The 21,125-nt window shown below is 41.8% G+C and overlaps 2 protein-coding genes across 2 annotated transcripts in view; one reads left to right on the forward strand and one right to left on the reverse strand.

Annotated features, from left to right (window-relative positions):
- Positions 1–4,553: 4,553 nt before the first annotated feature.
- smim13 (small integral membrane protein 13) lies at positions 4,554–7,893 on the forward strand. Its single transcript, XM_061093018.1, has 2 exons — positions 4,554–5,023; positions 6,632–7,893. The coding sequence occupies exons 1-2, from the start codon at positions 4,948–4,950 to the stop codon at positions 6,820–6,822; spliced, it is 267 nt and encodes an 88-aa protein (XP_060949001.1). The 5' UTR covers positions 4,554–4,947; the 3' UTR covers positions 6,823–7,893.
- Positions 7,894–14,276: 6,383 nt separating this feature from the next.
- nedd9 (neural precursor cell expressed, developmentally down-regulated 9) overlaps positions 14,277–21,125 on the reverse strand; it is a 30,053-nt gene continuing 23,204 nt past the window's right edge. The window contains exons 3-7 of the mRNA XM_061092952.1: positions 20,449–20,547; positions 20,034–20,171; positions 16,142–17,314; positions 15,589–15,678; positions 14,277–15,297 (exon numbers count right to left, since the gene is read on the reverse strand). Coding sequence (XP_060948935.1) covers positions 14,737–15,297; positions 15,589–15,678; positions 16,142–17,314; positions 20,034–20,171; positions 20,449–20,547 — 2,061 coding nt within the window. The 3' untranslated portion in view covers positions 14,277–14,736. The remainder of the gene's footprint in view (positions 15,298–15,588; positions 15,679–16,141; positions 17,315–20,033; positions 20,172–20,448; positions 20,548–21,125) is intronic.

Here is a 21,125-nt window from a genome sequence, read left to right on the forward strand (position 1 = left end):
GCCGGTGCCGCCTGAACACACGTCTTTCAGTGCAAAGACTTAAACAGCTGCAGAAATTGTGATAAACATGAGTTTCTGTATTTTTGTATTGTGGTATCCACCTTGTTATAAATAGTTTTTTGCAGTATGCAGTTGATACAAATTGTATCTTTAATTAAAATGTACAAAGAAAAGTGGATTTCATGGCAACTTGTTGGGGTTAACAGGGGGTAACACCCTGATACTCACACTCAATGTCCACTTTATTAGGTACACCTGTACAGTCGAGTCCATCCAGTTCAACGCCTGCTCCATCTATGACTTCAATGATAAAAGTACAGTCGAACTTGCTTAGAACCATTGTATTGGTCTATCACAGTGTACCTATTAAACTGGCCACTGAGTGTATTGAGTGGCCTGGATGAGATGAATGTAAAGATGTGTTTGTGTCATATTGGCACCGTTCAACATTTACGCTCTCACAGCCGGTTGGGCAACAATTCAACTTTACCAACCCCTCAGTTAATGTGTTATGGTGAAATAATAAAAATGTCCTGTTACTGTGATGCACAATTATTATTATTAAATATCACAGAAGATGAGATTTAAATCTGCTTTTTTAATGCTTCCTATTCTCTGCTCAGTGTGTGTCTGCCACAGTCTGAACTTGCTGTAGATACTCGAGTGTCGACACGGTGCAGATTTTATAATTTTCTGTGACATAGATCATGAGAATGTAGATGTTTCATAACAGTTTGTCCGTTGCTTGTCAGTTAGACACAGACACACAGTGCCTGTGGGTTATTTATAGTCACAATAATAAGCCACAAATTGACTTAATGGTTATTGAAAATGACAAACATGGATGGCTTTAATTTCAATGACAATGATGAATTTCACGGTTATGAAATAAAGATAATGATAAATAATGACATGTCTCAGTGGGTCCATCCTTCATTTTTGACAATATTCTAGTGTGTGTGTGTGTGTGTGTGTGTGTGTGTGTGTGTGTGTGTGTGTGTGTGTGTGTGTGTGTGTGTGTGTGTGTGTGTGTGTGTGTGTGTGTGTGTGTGTGTGTGTGTGTGTGTGTGTGTGTGTGTGTGTGTGTGTGTCTTGTTTCCACAGGTACATAGTTCCCATCACACCTGGTCAAATCTCTTGCATGCAGTCACACGTGTTCATTCCAGAGGTTTGCTCGGTTAATTAAACCGTCAATTAATCATTTCCTTGTCACTTTAATGTTTTATAAAACGTTTAAAACATGAGTCACAATTACCGCAAGCCAAACTTGACATTTTGTCCATCTATCAAAAATCCAAAACAGGAACTCTTAAGAGAAATATGAAAACCTTTAAAATTCTTCCTTGAAAAATGCCGTAAATTAATAATTCTAAAAGTCACACAATCAGATCAATTGACTAATTAATGCAACTCTAGATTGAACTGTCGAAATAAATTGGTCGACAGTTAAATATAATTATTAACTGTCATTAAGTGTTGTCTGTGTTATAGGATGTCCTAAGTTTGTATAGTTGTGTCAATATTCTCATTAAATGTGTGTTTGTGTTCATATGGTATACAATTTTGTTTTATACTGCAATATAAACATTCTCCACTACAAGTCAAAGTCCTGCCCTGGAAATACAAAGTGGATCATGTGGAGACTGTTAAACATTAAAATCACTTATGGCCCTTACATGTAGCACTTTGTAGTTTGGCTTTTCTGGGAGCAAATTGCATTGATTCTTGCTGGTCAGGGTTTGTACCCTCATGGTTGAATACACTTATTGAAAGTCGCTTTGGATAAAAGCATCAGCTAAATGAAATGTAACGTAAAGTAAAACATCTCTTCTATGCAGACTGGTGGAGCAGGTTAAAATAAACCTTGTGAGCCGCCATGAACTGTCACAACTTGTTCTCCGGCACTGAAACATATTTCTGCAGCAGAACTTAGAGTTCGATGTATCGAAGCTCAACTGTATTTTAGAATCATCCACGCACATCTACACTGGGACAGAGGAGAAGCCGAGTCAGTGCTGGTTGCTCTGATTAAATAAGGTCAAATGAGAGGTTGTGATAACATTAGATAATGATCGGTTCTGTCTGTATCAGGTATCAACATGTGCAGAGGGGATGAAGAGTCGTGGAAAGCTGAGGCAAGCTTTGCAAATTTGATTTAATGGTTTTCATTTCTCTACGTTGGCTTCATGTGTTTTTTTTCCACTGAGCACATGAAACAAACAAAGGAACAAGCAACTGGAAACCTGTGACATTTGCTCCAAAGACTCATTACTCATCCCCAGGAACCGTTTTCTTTCCGTGCTCTTTCCCTCCGTACAGTGCAATCTGATATTGGCCTGAAAAGAAGCACTCGGTATGAAACCACTTTTAAATCCACTTGATCCAGATTTTTATCAAACGTCAGACTCATGAATACAAGTCCTATAAACATGCCTGTTTTTTTTTATCAAGATCCAGGAATTATTCTCGGAGAAATCAATGAAAATGCTGAAAAATGTCCCAGGATGTTCAAGAAAGTGAAAACATTAAAATTCTGGATGTGCGGCCTGATCCAGATCAAAGCAAAAATGTAATTGGTTCTTCTTTGGTCAGACCCGGCCCCTCCTCCAGGTTTCATGGTTTTGCATAAACCTGCAAACACAAAGAGCAACTTAACATTCTTGGCAAAGGTTACAAAAACAAGATATTTAGACAATATGCAAATTAGACATTTGCAAATGACAGGTACACAAGTGGTTGGCCGCCGTGTGTGTGAGTCAAGTTTTGGAACAAGAAAAATTGTTTTCTTATCTCAGCACAATTAGATGAAACAAGAATAGACTACACTTGTTATCAATGGGACAAATAAGCACTTAAAATAAAAATGAAAAAAAGGAAGTATTAATCAAATGTATAGTAAAGCAGGACCATCAACATATACTTTTAACATGCTTAAAATGTATAAATGCATTTTAGTATAATATCAAATATAATTTGGATAAAATAGCTTTTGCTTTTATGGAGGTAAAGATCTATGGACTACGAACATTTATTAAAATATTAATTTGTGCTAAGTACAGTTTTTTAGTATTTGTACTTGACTTCTAACCACTAGATTTCTGAGCCAAATATTGTACTTTTTACTTTTTAAAGTTAAATTTATTGATATGTTTTATGTGTAAAACACATTAACAAGTAACTTCTTAAGCTTTTTATCGGACCTGCTGATTCAGTTTGTCACCACAAGCGACCTATTTCACATTTTAACAAAATCCTAAATAAATTGTAATTCTGCAAAACATCTGATTAAATTAAAGTTTGAATGTGATAATCAAAACCTTACCTTTAATCATTGTAAAGGTGACAAACGCTTATATAACAGAGAAGTTTCCTGAGGACTGAACTCACACACACACACACACACACACACAGAGACTCTTCACCTCACACATGTTTAAAAAGCCATCGTGAAGCATGACTCATTCTGTCTTATATGCAAATACAGAGGCTGGAGTGTGCACGAGGACACACTTAGCATAGGAGTGTTCACAAGTCGAGACTTGGCAACTTGTTCCTACAGATTCACTTAAAGCCAGAGAGAGTGGAACAGGTGGACATTGTGTTCACAGTATCTCCTCCCTTCGTTTAATGATACAACATTTTTTTGTTACGATGAATAGTAAGTATGCAGCAGCAAAGGTCACACTACTGACCTACTTTATATAAACTAGTCATTCAGGATCAAATATTCATCAACATCAACCACTTCTCATTCACTGTTTTAATGCAGCAGTGAGAAAAGCACAAGGTGGAAGTTTCCTGTGTAACTTTCTCATGTAAAAAGAGAATTTAATATGATTCATTTAAGGGCAGGAAAATGTGTAGTTAATCGCACACATGTAAAGTAACACAACTTTCTCAGATAGATGTAAACCAAGAATACACATGTTTTATGATGGCGCTTCCTGCTGGACTGATGCAAAATAGCTTTTGCCTTTAATGCAAAGTTACAGCAAAGAACCTAAATGTAAAGAAGAGTCAAGTCAGTGTTTATTTATTTCAATTATTACAGAATCAAAAATCACAGATTTTTGAGTGTTACAGAAAAAGGTGAAATGGACCTTTTGCTCCTTTAGTAGCGATTAGTTTGGCAACCACTCTAATTAAAATCACTTTATTTGATCCATTCCATTTAATTTAATAGTTTTTATAAAACAAAAGTATTTGCTTCTTTCGATTTATGTATTTGTATTTATCTAATACTTCTTCAGATACAGTAGTCACTAGTACACTAATCACTTCAATTGGATTACCGAGGATTTAGGTTAATTTATTATTATCAATTGTTATTATCAATGTATGGTGCTTCTTTATAATAATTAGTAATAATAATATAATAACAATCTGGTTTTAATATAATAATTAAAAAAATTACTTTTGTGCACTTTGTATATAAACATGATATATTATTAGTATTGTTGTTATTATAATAAGTAGCAGAAGGAGGAGGAGCATAAACTGCGACGGACTACATTACCCAGAAGTCAACTGGGCCTTGCGCAGCCGCAGTCTGACTTCATGACGCCTGTTTAGCTGCGTGTGGCTAATGCTAGCTAACAAGCAGGCTGCAGTGATGTAGTTCACAGAAGAGCCACTTGCACCTGATGACAGCGGCTAACGTTAGCTAGCTCATGCTAACACATGCTAACACAAGCTAACAGTCTTATCCGGGTTTGAGGTCGCTTCACCGGGGGGCTCAGTTCGCCCAGCCCGGCTAGCTAACTCGCTAGCTACACGCTAGCTAACCCGCTGGTGTGTGAGGTTAGCGATGCGCTGCGGTTTGTTTCGGTTAGCTAGCCTATTAGCTTAGCTGCCAGGCGGTGCTGTTGTTGTTGTTGTTTTGTTGGAGCTGATATCAACACACACACGCCACCGTCCCCGGAGTTTGATGTCAGGAGTCCGGCTAAGATGTGGCAAAGTGTCGGGCTCACGCTGCTGGTCATAGTGGCCACACTGGTCTGTGGGCTGCTCTTCATGTTTATCGGTGAGTTTAAACATGACACACAACACACACACACATGACCTTTAACGAGTGTTGTGTGGTGGAGTCAACACGTGTGATTTGCGTGACTTTAAACTGAAACAGCTGCTGTGAATTTAATGAAATACAAACAGTTTTCCAAAAAACAAAAATGTGGAACTGCTCCTTTTCCTGTGGCCTCATGACAGATCGGTGTATTAAGTGTCTTGGACAGGTTTCTATTTATATCGTGTGCCCAGCAGGAGTCAGGAGGTTGCTCCTTCACCATCTCTTTCACTCTTCCTCTTCTTCCTCATCACAAACTAGAAGAAGACATGAGCCAGTTCCAGACTGGGGAGATAATATCATTTGTGGTATTTTTGTTAGTCAGTTGACGTCAGTTCCTGTTTCTTCTTGCAGCTGAAGATGTTTCTTTATGACCTGGTTTTAACGTCCGTCCACAAGTGTTGACACTGTTTTACAAAGATGGACGACAGGACCACTCCCCAAAAAGTGAAGCAAAAACATCTGGATCGCTCCCCGGTGGCTGGCTGCACTTTAGATCTGGACAAAACTAAGTCAAATACATGTTTCTCAAAGTTTGGTTTTAATTAGTTTCTATAAAGATGGGGTGAAACATCATGATTGACAGTTGAGACCTCCATCCCTACTGCGGAGATGGCTGCATTTTAATCCAGGATGTTTTGGTTTTTATTTCTAAATAGATAGATAGATAGATAGATAGATTACTTTATTCATCCCCGAAGGGAAATTAAGTCGTCATAGCAGCCGGTATATTTGAAAACAATAAAATACAATACAAAAGAATAAAATAAAAATATTGTGGTAGAAAGAATAAAAACAGAAACACAAGATAAATAGGTAGATAAGGTGCAGTGGCAAGATGATGGTAATAGTACTGATGATATGATGGTAATGTTATTGTTAGACAGTATATAAAAATAGTACAGTATATATAGTATATAATATAACATAATATATATTTATAAATGATAGTAATTAAACCAATATAATAGCAGTATATAGTAATAATGGCAGCAACATATATATAATAATAATAATAAATATAATAATAATAATAATAACATGAATAAATATGTCTAGACTTATATATACAAAGAATATACAGAGAGTATGAGAGAGTATAAGATGGGATGAACATCATGATTGAAAGTTGAGACCTCCATCCCTACTGCGGATAATTCAAAGGCGTTATTTATCCAGGATGTTTTTGTTTTTATTTCTAAATATCGGGAGAATGTGGAGACACTTAATCTATGACACATCTTTTTAACTCACATTTGGCAAAAACCCCATAATTTGGTGTCGGTGAACACAAATGACGTCAGCGTTTTCACCGCACTGTGCCGTAGGTTTTCTTGGAAATGACGTGAATTTAAAAAACATGTTTTCAGTGTAAAACAAAGAGCACTCTGTAGTTTCCATTCTCTCCCTCCTGTCTGGGTTTGATTCAGGAAATCAGTTCGAGTAAGAACACGGGAGAGATGGAAAACACACAATGCTTTGGGTAACACAACACTTTCAGCTTTTCTCTCCTCTAAAATCTCTCTCTCTCTCTCTCTCTCTCTCTCTCTCTCTCCCTCCCCCCAGGTTGGTATGTAGTCTGGCAGCTCTTCTTATCCAAGTTCAAGTTCCTGCGTGAGCTTGTCGGCGACGCTAGCACCCCGCCGGCCGAAACCCAACCGTCCGAACCCAAGAGCGAGCGCCCGGCGAGCGCCACGGCTCGAAACCGACCCCGGACGTCACGCCAAAGAGTCGCCGCTCCAGAAAGCACTTCGTAGATCCACCCCCGTGACGGGCGCCATGTCTCTGCACCAGAACCCGCTCTCACCCTGATGCTACAGACGCCACCGTGGGATCATCAAAGATCCTCCCCCCCTCCCGCCCGACAACCCTGCACTCTACACTACTCCCCCCCCCGCCCCACCTCACCAGGACACTTTAAACCAACCAGGAAGAACTTCTGGTTTCAAAGGGAAAAGCCATTAATGTACATTGCTGTCCATCTCTGTATGTCCCCTGTTGGTATGTTTGTGTACTGAGCAGTGACACCGGGGGTTCCACTCTGTCCCACTGTCATCCTGGGGTAGAGCCGGCCGGCGTTCACCAGCTCCCACGCTGCTTCCTGCCTCTGGGGGGGGTGAAGCTGCTCCAACACACACACACACACAAAGAGAGATGGATTCATTCTCCTGCGTACATGTTGTAAATCGTGTATTTTTAGCAGATGTTGGCAGAAAAAAACTGTCAACGCTGAGTTCGTCCGCATCATTTCAACGAGAACAAACTGAAGGTTTAAACTGAAATTGTTATATGTACAACTGACAACTTTATTTACAACAGAGAGAGAGCAATGACAGGAATGTTCACACACGCTGTTGTTATGGTGGAAACTGTCTCGTGCAGCAGACGATGCCCAAAGCCGACAAATGACCTGGTTTCGTTTCAGTAAAAATGTGAAATGTGACCTGTTCCTTGCAACTTCTCCTTCGCCCCCTTTTTACACGTTTATACTCGAAGAGTCAGGAGAACGTTTCAAGGAAGAGACAGTCGGTGTTTTAGAAGCTGCTACGATCATAGTTAGCTGACGTCTCGGAGAAGAGAGTCTGAACCCTCCTCCCGCTCCCTGTGCCTCGGCCTGTACCAGTGCCTGTCTCGATTGGCATCCACTGTTTGTCCCCCGGCCTCCAGCAGTCACTTAGTGCTCATTACATGGCGAGTCCAAGCTGACCAGCGCCTGCTCCATATTCCCTCCAGGTACAACGTTACTCTTGCACCTTCTTATCAGCGATGATTATAATTGTTTTTCTTCAGAGGAGCTGTAGCTTCAAATAAAAACCGCCATGAATATACTGAGGCCTGTCCTGTTTTCTTTAATACAAGAGTCATGCAGATAGAGACACAATCATTCTGTGTATACACATGTAAGTTCATTAAAAAAATGAATTATTACAACTGGAATGATGAGTCGATTGACCTTCACCTGAGATTTCCATAAATAATATAGTTTGTAGCTGGTACCGACTGATGACGTGGAACAACAACTTTTTAAACCTAATTTGCTTTAGAAGCCTCTGCTCCCTCACGTCCTTCTACAGTTTGACCACAGGGGGGCAGTATCGCACTAATAGAAAACAACATTCAAACGCACCTGAGCCTGAAGGTGAGTATTTGTGAGAACTAGGGGGGAAGCAACTTATTACCTTTCTCCAAGTAAATGTTCTGTACTTAAATACAGTTTTGAGGTACTTGTACTCTTATAATAATTAATATTTATATATTTCCAATAGGTTTATATTGAGCTGTTTACCCCACTGTCCATTGCCTAAAGACTTTCTCATTTTGTTCCACAGATCTGATTCCAATTAACCATTAGAGATAATAAAAAGTATATTAAATTAGTTTTATGTTGCCCACATGTTTTGATCAGAGTAAAGTTAATGACATGTTTTTTTCAAACAGGGCAGCTGTTTTAATTTTAAGGGGAATTTATAGACAAAAACAGACTCTAAAAGTTACCAAAGTAAAAAACTAAACGATAAAAGAAATAAGCACCGACTCCAGTGAAATCTCTCTCTGCTGTCTGATTTCTAATAGCTGCCATAAATTACTGTTCCAGACCTCGGAGCAGAGAATTAATCTTCTGTGTGTATAATCTATACCGAGTCTGCCGAGCTTTAAAAGACCATTTTATTCTCTGACAAGGCTTAATGCATTTCACCCCCGAGGGTCATTAGCTTATTCCTAAACTGCTCGTACCTAACGCAACGATTGTGGCTGCAAACATGCTGCAGAAATCGGAAAGCTAACGGTACCCCCCCCCCCCCGTTGTAATAAAGACTATGTTTTCTCGAGTTGCAGATTATTCTAAAACGCTTAGTATTCGTGGGGGTAGAGTAAGAGGTTGACTCTTTTTAAAGTTCAACTGATTTGAATTTCACTGCAGCTTGTGGTTTTGAAACCTTTTTCTGGGTCAGTCAGCTCTTTTGAAACTCAAATGAGAATTTCTCTCACGACTGCGACACAACTTTTCCTCTCTCTGCAGCAGTTTGCATTTTGAGCAGCAAAGAACACGGCGAGAATCTGGGGTTTGAAACTTAAAATATATTTTGACGGGGATGATTATATACTTTTTCTGGTCTCATAAAATCTTAAATGCAGGACCTTTAACTTGTAAGTATGTATTTCTAAACATGGAGGAATTATAGAAAATTGACAGTCGGCCTGTCACTCCCAGAACTCAAATATACTGAGACCTTTCTCTTTGTGGACATTTTGTTGATCTTTTCAGTTGTTGTCTAACTATTAGTTGGGATTTTGTGTCTCCTTGTAGTAATTTGTGTTTCTGTTTACCATTTGTGTCTCTTTCTTGTTGATTTTGATTTATTAGAAGTGATTTTGTGTCTCTTTCTAGTGATTTTGTGTCTCTTTTTAGTTGTTTTTGTACCGGTCTGTAAAAACATAGTCAAACAATATGCATTTATTTATGTATTTATTTGAATAACCTCACCTTTTGAATTGAAGTTCATAAAGTTAATGTTCAGGAACTCTCCTGACACTGAATGAATTATGTTTACTACGATGTCAGGATGGCGCGAAATCACCAGAACACCTGACGCGTTAAAGACCGTAACTTCCTGTTATTGTTCTCAGGTGAGTGAGCAGCTTAGACTCACTAAATAAGCAGTAAAACCATTTTAAAATGGTTTAAAATTCAAACGGATTAATTCACTAATAACTTGTGTTAAACGTACAACAGCCGGAAAAGGAATAAGCACTTGTTTTAGCATGCTAACTGGAGCTAGCCTGTGCTAACACACCTAAGTCAGGTGGTTTAGTAGGCCTATCCTATAAGCTAAGCTAAGAAAAGAATAGATAACACTTTATTGATCCCTTGTCGAGGAATTCCACTCATTACAGATTCAGATCTCTTTGTACAGACTCTGTTTCCCAACAGACCCTTCACCCCTTTACCCCTCGACTTCGTGTCTGGTGATCAATTTATTTGTCTCCACTGTGGTATTGCTGCTTCTACCCAATCAAATGTAAATAAGGAATAGATCGGGGTTATTCCGAGTGCAGCAACGGAGACACTTCACTGTGGTATGACTCGAATGTTGAGAATCCACTCGTCCAGAAGCTCCTGCGTCCGTCACTCAGTGGGAACAGATGCAGACAATTAAGAAACCACCCTTACAGTAAACTGCCTTCATGAGGCAAACCTTCGCCTCAAGTTTGATTCATACTGAAGATGCCACCGCTCCCCCCCCCCGATCCGGCTGGCTTCAGCTCTGCCTGCAGCTGGGGCCTTCTCGAGGCCCCACTGAGCTACCAAGCTGTAATTTCAGAGCCTGCAAATACTTTACAGGAAATGATTGTGGTAAGCCAAGGAAATGACATAGACTCGCCAGCTCTCCTCCAACTCTTACTTTATATATGTGTTTATAACGAGAGCCTAGTTTCTGGCTTGTAGGTGAAGAACGTTATCGCTCTGATGACCTTCTCCCGTGTTTGCTCACTCGACAGACAGGTGAACAGCTGAGGTTTTGATTACAGGTGCTTTCACTGCAAATTTCCATCTCAGCAGTCCAGTACCTGTTTGCAGTTTCTCTGCTTGACTAGACAGTATCTCATCGGGCAGCTCGGAGACAAACCTCTCCAGGGGATTGAGCAAAATGCTGCTTGGCTGTGCAGCACCTTGCGTAGTTATGGAATTGTGGTCAACCAAAGACAGTCGTTAATGAGATGTTGGGCACGATGCCCCCGGTGACGGGATACACACCGAAGCTTCTGCAGCTGTTTGGGTCCAGGACTGTGTGTTCTGGCCCTGGTGGATCTATTAAAGCTGCCAGAGTTAAAATAACTCCTTGATTCATCAATCTCTCCCCAGGTCTCCGGCATTTACTTCAGCCAAAAGCAATTCTTCTCACTGGTTTAGAGCCACGAGATGTCCTGACATTATTACTGCCCTGCAAAGGCAGAACAAACTGAGAGTAAGTGTTACGGCAGCTAAAGGTGAAACTAAATGTAATGCCTAAAGCCCTTTGTTGGAACTGAAAAGTCTCTCGTTAATACAATTATTCCAGATTACTTAAGGAGGGAGCGTCCAAATCAAATCATGATTGTGAAGAGCTCTAAACTTCTGTGAATGGTCGCAGTTATATTCATGGTGCCCATATAGGGTTGCAAAGGGGCGGAAAGTTTCCGGTAAATTTCCGGAAACTTTCCGGAAACTTTCCATGGGAAGTTAAGCTCGGGAATTTTGAAAAAAAAATAAATACGCAAATTAAACGCTGAGCAATAAAAACATCATACAAAACTCTATTTTAAAGATGTATCGAATGCATCACACGCTGCACGTTGAATTTCAACCCTCCACTGTGCATTCTTCCATCACATGCACAGATAACTCCCAGCATCCTTCACTCTACAGCAGGGCTATTGAGGCCTGCTGTAGAGTGCAGGACTAGTCAGGTAAGTTTCCATGATATTACTGGTGAAAATGTATTAGCATGCTTATTGAGGATTGTTCATCTGTTCATCTAGCCTATTTCCATTCATTTATCCATCAATTGTAAAATATGTTTACAGACGATTGCAATTGTTTGGCTAACTATTTATATCTCTGGCATTGCATTAGTGTTTTTTTACAAACTTTTTTCTCATCTTATTCTACAGAACAATGAGACATTTCACCCCATCCAATGTAGAAGGAAAGGCTGTGTACATTTGCAAATACTGTGCAAAGACCTATGTTAAGAATGACACAACGATGCAGAAGCATATAGTCAAGTGCCCAAAGTTTCCTCAGGGCTCATATCAACTTATAACAAAACAAAATGTTTATATTTATGTCTGTATATGACAAGGTAAATACAGTTAGTATAAATTACCCACAACATTTCCCGTTTATTCCCGTATATTCCCGTATATTCCCGTTAATTCCCGTTAATTCCCATGGAAAGTTTCCAACTTTGAATATTCCCGGAATTTTGCAACCCTATGCCCATAGGATGTAGTGCTACTAGCATGGAAAAGTTGAACTTATCCAGTTTCATAGTCTCCTGAGGATGAATCCCAATCCCTGCCTTTTCTCTATGGAGGTTTAAAGTCTTTTTTCTTATCGAGTGAAACGAGTCAACGCGATCATTCAATCCAACAATCATCAGGTTGCTATGAAGCTGCTCCTCCCACCAGTCAAAGTTTATGACCGAGTCCCTGCAGAGCTAATGAGATTCTTCAGCTGTGAGACGACAGCTCTGTTACCTGACTGTCTGTTTGCAAGTGAGCCTGAAAACTTTCAATGCCTTTTATTCTCTTTTAAAGTGCACTGCTGCTGCTGCTGCTGCTGCTTCCTGCCTTTGTCGGCCAGATTAACAGAGACGGACCTTTAAGGTGGATCTGACGTCTCCTGATTTACCGTCTGTCTTCTTTTTTTAAAGAAGTCTTTCCACTGCAAATTCCTTTCGTACTTATCTCCCCGGAGAGCCCTGGGAGGAATGCAGTGAATAATAAAAACACTTAGATTGCTTGTAAGTGCCAGCCTGTGTGAGCTTGTAGGATGTTTAATGAGATTTTCTGATTGGGAGCTGAAAGGGGGGGGGAGGAAGTAGTCATGGGCTTCTCTTCCTCACGCAGGCCCATCTCTCTATCCACAGAGCCGCCTCTCCACAGGGTCACACTATATTTCACTCAGATTAAAGTGAGAGAGAGAGGGAGAGAGGGAGAGGATGAGGAGAAAACACAAAGGTTGTTTGTTTCCCTGTTGCAGAGGACGAGCAGTCGTTCTGGACATTTTATCAATTCCCTCCACTTGGAAGCAGAGAGAATGTGCTGCAGCTGATAGTGTCGCTCGGAAAGACACGTTTCTCACGGTCCAGAGAACATGTATAGCGGCGTGTCGTCCTTTGCTTGCCCCTCATTATTCTCCGTGTGTCATATCTAATGTTCTGCAACAAAGTGAGGAATTATTTGGCACGGCCTCCGTATTCCAGCCGCTTCATGTGAAATCCTTTCAGCTTCGTCTTTCAGCTCCTTTCACGACTAGAGGGAACAAGTGACTGATCAGATCTGACTTGAATCAGAAATATCCTGTAGGGGTCCACGGGGGAGGGGATTGGGTTTGACAAGATTTTGGATTAAAACCAGTGACAGTGATATTTCATTATCTATAAATGTAGCTCTTTACTATTATTACCTCTGCCAAAGAGGTTATGTTTTCACCCCGTGTGTTTTTTGTTTGGTTTGTCTGTTTGTAAACCAGGTTACACAAAAACTACTCAACAGATTACATCGAATTTGGTGGAATGATGAGACACAAGCTAAAAAAAGAATCCATTAAAGCGGCAGAACCAGGAATATTTTTGAATAAATTTGTTAATCTTGAGTTTTCTGGCCTTTTTCACAAATTTCTCAGGGAATAATAATATGTCAATCTTGTTTAGGAGACTGAAATTTGTCGAAGCTTGATTGAATTTAAGAGAACTGTTTGGTCCTTGGTAGATGTTTGTGCTCTACTCAGTCACTCTAGTAATTATCTTTCTTTTGTCTGATGCATTCAATAATAACACTTGATATAATAAGTGTACTCATACGTGAGTCATTTGGAATCACATCTCTGCTCCTTCAGTAATCGGCCTGTGTGCCTTTGTTAAACTGTGGGTTTAAGGTTTATGACGTTTTACCAGATGTTTTAAAAGCAGCAGGGAAAATACCTCATTACACAGAACTGACAATTACTGTTTCCTGGGAGAGGCGGCGGAAGTTGGATCAAACAGATTGTTAAAACCGGGGTCAAGTGCACATGAGGGCACAAGTGTATAATTTCATTTTGTTGATAGTGACACTGATTTCATTGTTTGTCATCGCACTGACCAGTAAATCCCAGATTAATCTGTTTTTGCCAGACTAACTCTAATGTTCTTTTTTTAGTTATTTTTCCATCTTTTACAATTGAAGGTTCTTATGGAACAGCTCGTTGCAACAGCAAAAATAACGCTGTTGGTTTAAATGTTAATGATGAAGTGGATTAACATGAAAATGTATTGTGATTTTTAACCATAAAATAAATGTAACTCCAATAAATCGGATATATCACTGGCAGATATGAGTAAATAAAATATCTCCCTAAAATAAAACAACAATAATAACCACTTTCTTTATACTTATTAAACTACTCGGCTCTTTTTCCTCTCACTATAACAAACGAGTTATGCCAGAAATGAAAAGACAGTCACATGGTTAAGAACAATCTTTTACTTTGTGTAAATCTCCACACACACACATCGACATTAAACATGATTTTACAAGGAGATCTTTACTGTCACACTCAGCAGTAACACACATCCACGACGTTTTACAGGTGAAAACAAAAAACAACAACAGGACATCTCATAAGGTGCTTCTTAATACGCAACTGGGAATGTTATGAAAAATGTCCACATATCCTACAGAGACACCAACACTGCATCTACATATATAATATAAAACAATCTACACAAAAATAGAGCAAATATGTACAGAACAGACTATTTACAACATCCAAACAAGCTGAAGATGAAGAGCATATATACATATATATGTACGTTTATATATATATATATATATATATGCATGCTGTAAATATATATATTTATGGTAGATTAATGTCCACATGGAGACTGTTTTGAAATGTACAGGAGCAACATGGTTTAAAATCATGAATGAGCCATTTGCAGCAACTGTTCTTTAAACTGCTGCGAGTGGTGTGAGAGGTCGGTGACCCTGTCCACCATCTCCTGGATGGCGAGCGTGTTGGGGTAGTTCAAGGCGGCCGTTTTGGTCGCGGTCACCACCGTCTTTAACAAGTCACAGAGCACGTTGCTGGAGTTCATCACCCTGTTGGCCACCTCGGGGGCGGAGGCCTGTCGGGACAGCGTGTCCCCGATGAAGACCAGTTTGTGGGCGCTGAGGATGACGAACTTGCTGTGCGCCACGAAGATGCGGGGGGGCTGCCCGGCGCTGACGCAGCCGAAGAAGGCGTCGACGGCGCTGAGCAGCGTGACGAAGTGCTGCTCGCACTGATCCGAGTAGAAGCCGAGCAGCTGGCCGTCGCGGGCGCACATGTGGGCGGAGGGGGACAGGGTGGAGGGGGAGGAGTCTGGGGCGGGCGCCACTGGGGGGGAGGGAACAGGCAAGTGCTGGTGGGGCGTCCACTGGGTGATGTCGTTCTCCACGGGCTTGATGGCTTCCTGCTCCAGCTTCTTGAACTGATTGATCTGTGAAGGGCGACAGGACTCAGATTATTTCCCTGCCGGCATGAATCACATCTCTGGTTCATCACGGGAACAGTCAGATGAGGACGAGCTCCGAGAAGCTGAGATCAAAACTCAGAATCAGTAACTCTCTCTCTGATCATCAACTCATGATTTTTTCAAAAGCATATTCGCCGGTTCCAAAAATAACTCAAACAGAGAAATCTCTCGCCCTGAACTCGCCCCGAGACTCGAGCTCGCGGCTTCATCAGCGTAACAACGTCTGTGACGGAGAAAACAAACAGAAAGTCTCACTTGTTCTGGTCCCAGCTGCACTTGACTCTGTTTGATGATGTTTTCTTTCTCCAGCAGCTCTTTCTGCTGACGCTCAAAGTCCTCTTTGCCCTGCGGAGGAAAACCAAGAAGTGTGAGGAGCTCACTCCTGTCGACCAGGTTTGACTTTTAACTCGTGAAACGCGAGTCAGAAACACACGTCTGTGCTTTGATATCATCGGGAAAATAATCCACAAAGCAATGAGCTTAGAAACCCTAATGAACTTAAGCTGGTTTGCACAAAATACTTAACTGAAAACAAATCAACAAACTTAGGAAAACAGAAAGAAGTACAGAAGCTTATTGCTGCCACGACATAAATAGAAAATTGGATCAATATCACTTTATAACCTAAAAGATTATTGTCTTTTTCTGGTGCAGCACTAATAGGCTTCTGTGGAAAATAATGTACATAAAGTGATCACAAAAATATGACAATTTATCCCAATATGAGTATACTTTAAAATGTCTAACTTCCACGCTTAACATGTATCAACAGAGGGGTTTTAACTTGATGTGTTCATGCAGCATTTACCTGCAGGTGCACGTAGTCGTAGTCCTCCATCCAGCTCTTCACACACTTCTCACTGTTGTTCATGTTGTCTTTGTCCTGGCTGGAGGGAACCGGGAAGGGCTTGGTCTTCTCCCCATAGTTGTCGTTATCGGTGGAGGGAGAGGTGAGCGGGTGGAGCGGGTTCTCGTCAGGCGTGCTCCCGTTAGAGAAGGACCCGTCCGCGTGCGACGGCCTGAACAGCAGCTCGGCGTTGCTGCCGATGGTGGAGGCCAGCGGCTTGGCGTCGTCGGGCACGGCCCTGGAGACCATGACGAAGCGGTCCAGGTCGTCGCTCTTGTTGTGGTGCTTCCCGGAGGAGGCCAGCACGTTCAGGGCCCAGCTGCAGTTCTCCAGGACCTGGTAGATCTGCAGGAGGATCTGCTGAGAGTCCTCCAGGCGCACCAGCTGCCGCCTCAGCTTGCTGTGCAGGCTGGAGTCCGACAGGGCCGTGGCGTTGGCCGCGGCCCCCCGACCGAACACGATGAAGTCCCCCAGAGCCGCCCGGATCCGGTCCAGCACCGTGCGCACGTCGTTAGCGTGCCGCTCCATGAAGGGAAACGTCCTCCAGTGAGGGGAAGCTGCCATTGAGTGCAACGCCCAGACCGACGCCTCCACGGCCTGCTGCAGGCGGTACAACCTCTGCACCCCCGTGTCCACGTCCAGCAGGAGGCGTCCCTCGGAGCCGGAGCCCGTGGAGGACGAGGACGTGGACATGCTGCTGCGGGTGCTGCCCGTGCTGGAGAAGGACAGACGGTTCACTCCGTCCGTCACGTCTCCGACTGCTCGGACCTCCTGAGCCGGCATGTCGTAGATGCCCTTGCTGCCGTCTCTGTCGGAGGGGGGGGTCTTGTGCTGGGACGCCATCTTGCCCCGGGGGATGTCGTAGATGTCCTGAGACCCGGCTCCTGACAGAAGGGCGGGCGGAGGCACGTCGTAGATGCCCTCGTTGCCGTTGGCATTCTGGTGTTGGTGGTGGGCGGCAGGCTCCACGTTGGGGGGGAAGTCGTAGTGGGACTGTGGGCTGTGCGCTGGCTTGGTGAGGGCGGGGGGGGGGACGTCGTAGATGCCCTCCTGCTTGAGTTTGAGAGGCTGAGGGAAGTCGTAGTTTCCCTCCTGGAGGGCAGGGTTGGTCCTGCAGGGAGGAACCGAGTAGACCTGAGGAGGAAGAGGAGGAGATTCATTTATTTTAGATCAATTTCTGATATCTAACAGTGTGTGAAGTTTGGTTGGGCTGTTATTGAGATATGTTTTTGTTTTTTTTACAATATGTTTATTAGGTTTTTTCAGATAATTAAGTACAAACAGACAAGTACTAGGAGTAAGTGAGAAATTATGTCAAAATGAAAGGAAAAGACAAAGAAAGAAAAAAAGGGTCATTTGAAATAAAATAAAATAAAGGCATAGAAACAGAACAAAAAACTAAAAAAACAAACAAACAAAACTAACAAACAAACAGGGCGTACAGCTCAAGACAATGAAATGTATTGATGCATCACTAGCATACAAAGTACATCAAAAAAAAGAGGGGAGTGGCCTATTGTGAGTCTGTTCTAAATCTCCATCGAATTGAGCAAGGTGGTCTAAGAACGGCTGCCAGATCTTGTAGAATTGTTTAAGATTGTTTGAAAGTTTTAGCTACCCTTCGCTAACGTTAGCCTATAGAAGCTTCCAGTTCTTCCTAGCTTGGGCTAAACCAGCGAATCCCTGTTGTCCTGAATCAGAGTGTAAAGGGAAATTTGGCTGTTTTCCTTCTTTTTAAAAGCATCACAACTCTCGATTTAAAGACCTGAAACCTGAACCGCGGGATGCGTATTAAAGCTGTGAATATAGAAGAAGCAAAAGACTGTTGTGACGGGCCGACGTTCAACAATTGAGCGAGGTGGTCTGAGAACGGCTGCCAGATCTTGTAGAATTGTTTAAGATTGTTTGTCAAACTGTATCGGATTTTCTCCATCTGTAATAGAGAGGTAAGTTCTGATAGCCACGTCTTGAAGAGTGGCACTGTTTCTGACTTCCGCAGTATTAGAATCAGTCTCTTTGCAATTAACAGTCCATACATGACGTTGTGCTGTACTGAGATACTTCGATGTGATTATTGAGATATGGGATCCACTACTCAGCCTTTCTAGTTTCTCTGAATGATCTGATACGAATGCATTGACTCTTTCATTCAGCCTCTGTTCTTTTGGGCTGCAGTCTCTTGTTTTGAAGGAGCCACTTTTGTCCTTTACGTCAGGGGTTTTCAACTGGGGGTCCGCGGCTCCCTGGTGGTCCGCGACAGCATTGCAGGGGGTCCGCAAAATTTGCTTTGATATTTCAACACATTTCCAGATTACTCTTGAATATCGTGAAAAATATCTAAAATAAGACAAATATGTCTAAAATAATATAAAGGTGCTGGTGATCATGAGGTTTAACTTAAGTAGGCCTCAATTGTTTGTGTGATATTGTATGATTATCATTTGTGACATATTCTGCATTACTTTGTCATCTTCCCTCTTCAGTTGTAGCCCCAGTTTATGTTGATTGTTAGTGATCACCGTAACTTTAACGTTCTCTCAACATGTCAGCTACATGTCTGTACATTCAAGTCATGAACGTTATATATTGATGTACATATGGTTCTGAGATGCAGTACAACTACAAACTGCATTTTAATTTTGTTTTCAATTCTTAAGCACTGAAAATCAACCTTTGATTTGTTTGAGGTTTTTAAGTAGATATATCTAGATTTGTTTGAGGTTTTTAACTAAAACCAACATGGAAAACCAAATGTTAAAACTTCCTTAGGCACGTGCGCGCGTAGGCACATCAGTGGGCCGCGGATTACTTTCTAGTCAGAATGGTGGTCCCTGGGACAAAACCAGTTGAAAACCCCTGCTTTACGTGACAGAACAGAACAGTCGACTGTGACCTGGTTACTGTGCAAATACAGTGGATGTGGGTTCTAACTGGATACTGTGTGTACAGCATTACTGCAGTCAGAGCGTGAGGGAGTCAAACAGCTTCTGGCTCCTGCAGACACAACGTTTGAAACCCTTTAGTTTCTGCATTTGATTCCTTTCTCTAACGCAGCAGCACCAGAGTAAAACAACTATTAATCCTCCCACGGGCTTGACAGAGCAAAGTGTGTGTGTGTATGTATGCGTGCAGGACACAAAGCATTCTGGGAAGCGCACCGAGGTGAATAAAATGGTGGCCAGTAAGTGATTTCCATCAGCCTTGAAACGCTCTTAGCAGCTAGACGGGCTCGCCCCAAAACTGTAATTAGGAACGACGCAAATAACAGGTCCCGGCATATTTCAGGTTATTACAAACAAACTGGTGGCGCTCTGCCTGGTCGGCTCTGGAAGTCTGGTGAAATCTTAGAGGGTCTGGAAAGAGAAGAGTTATGGCCTTGACTTTTTATCCACGGTTGGAGATTTCAGACAGAACCATACTAATGGAATTTTGGTTAAACTCCACTGGCAGGCAGAGCTCTCATTCGCTGCAGCCACAAGAATGTCCTTCAATGAGACATTTGATGTATGATTCATTTATGGCAGACAATTAAGAGAAACACTAGGAACTGTATCAATAAACGTAGAATAACTATTTTCCCCGGACATAAGCGTCTCTGCTACTTCCTGAATTCATTTTAATTTGACTGAAACAAACGATGGGTACCCTCAGTGTTGTGGGAGATGGCCTGGCTGCTGAAAGGTTCTCTCTATTTTATTTTTTATTTTTTTTATTCTTTCTACCTCAATATTTTTAATTTTATTCTATTGTATTGTATTTTGTTGTATTCAAATATACCGGCTGCTATGACAACTTAATTTCCCTTCGGGGATGAATAAAGTACTCTATCTATCTATCTATCTATCTATCTTACCCCTTGTGAAGAGGAAGGTATGTCGTAAACGCCTTGTGCCCTGTGGTCGAGCAGAGAGGGGGGGACGTCGTAGACCCCCTGGTTCCTGGCAGCGGCTTGCTGACCGGCGAACATCTGACCAGGAGGAATATCGTACACCTGAAACATGAGAGGGGAAATGAGATAAACACCAGAGTTCAAATGATACCTGAGGACTAATGTGTTCTTTTAGAATATGAGCTAATTTGAACAGTCCAAAAATTCTTCTGATTTCTTTGTTGGGAAAAACCAGTCGAGAACAAAGCTATGTTATCACCTGTGATGTTGACGTGTTAGCAAAAATAAAACAGCTGCTTAATATGATGGTTTAAATACAGTACAGACAGTACAGGTCCCACTGGTGAACTGTAGGTGCTGTGGAACAGGAGACACCTACCCCCTGGGGTCTCATGGGTGGGACGTCATAGAGGTCCTGCTGGTTGTGTTGGCCGGGGCTATAAGTGTAGGACTGTCCCACTCGGGTCGGGGTCACCACCTGTCCAATCACAGCAGGGGGGAGGGACAAACAATCAGTGCTGCGGCTTGAATAACGACACCTGGAAGAACAGCAGTGCTCCATATTTTATGTAAAATATGAAACCTTAACAGCAAGAGAAGGAAAGTTTTAGCTACCCTTAGCTAGCGTTAGCCTATAGAAACTTCCAGTTCTTCCTAGCTTGGGCTAAACCAGCAAATCCCTGTTGTCCTGAATCAGAGTTTTTTATGTAAAAAGGGAAATTTGGCTGTTTTCCTTCTTTTTTAAAAGCATCACAACTCTCGATTTAAAGACCTGAAACCTGAACCGCGGGATGCGTATTAAAGCTGTGACTATAGAAGAAGCAAAAGACTGTTGTGACGGGCCGACTTTCAACAAAGTGCTCCGCCGGAGAAAAGACAGATGTAGACTTCAGTTCCACTAATGAAAATGGAATTAAAATATATAAAATGAATGTGGTTAAGCAGTCAAATAATCAAAAGTCAAACTTTAGCAGCACTTTCTGGAATAGAAGAAATTGAAACCCTTTGCGTTTTAGCTCAGGCTGACTTCATCTGAATGGAAGCTGGTTTTATGAT

The sequence above is a fragment of the Limanda limanda genome, chromosome 19 (genome assembly GCF_963576545.1).
Source record: "Limanda limanda chromosome 19, fLimLim1.1, whole genome shotgun sequence".
Taxonomy (NCBI): Eukaryota; Metazoa; Chordata; class Actinopteri; order Pleuronectiformes; family Pleuronectidae; genus Limanda; species Limanda limanda.

Coding starts and splice junctions, on each gene's coding strand:
- smim13 (XM_061093018.1), top strand. CDS start 4,948: ATGTGGCAAAGTGTCGGGCTCACGCTGCTGGTCATAGTGGCCACACTG. Junction 5,024..6,631: donor GCTGCTCTTCATGTTTATCG/GTGAGTTTAAAC, acceptor CCCTCCCCCCAG/GTTGGTATGTAGTCTGGCAG.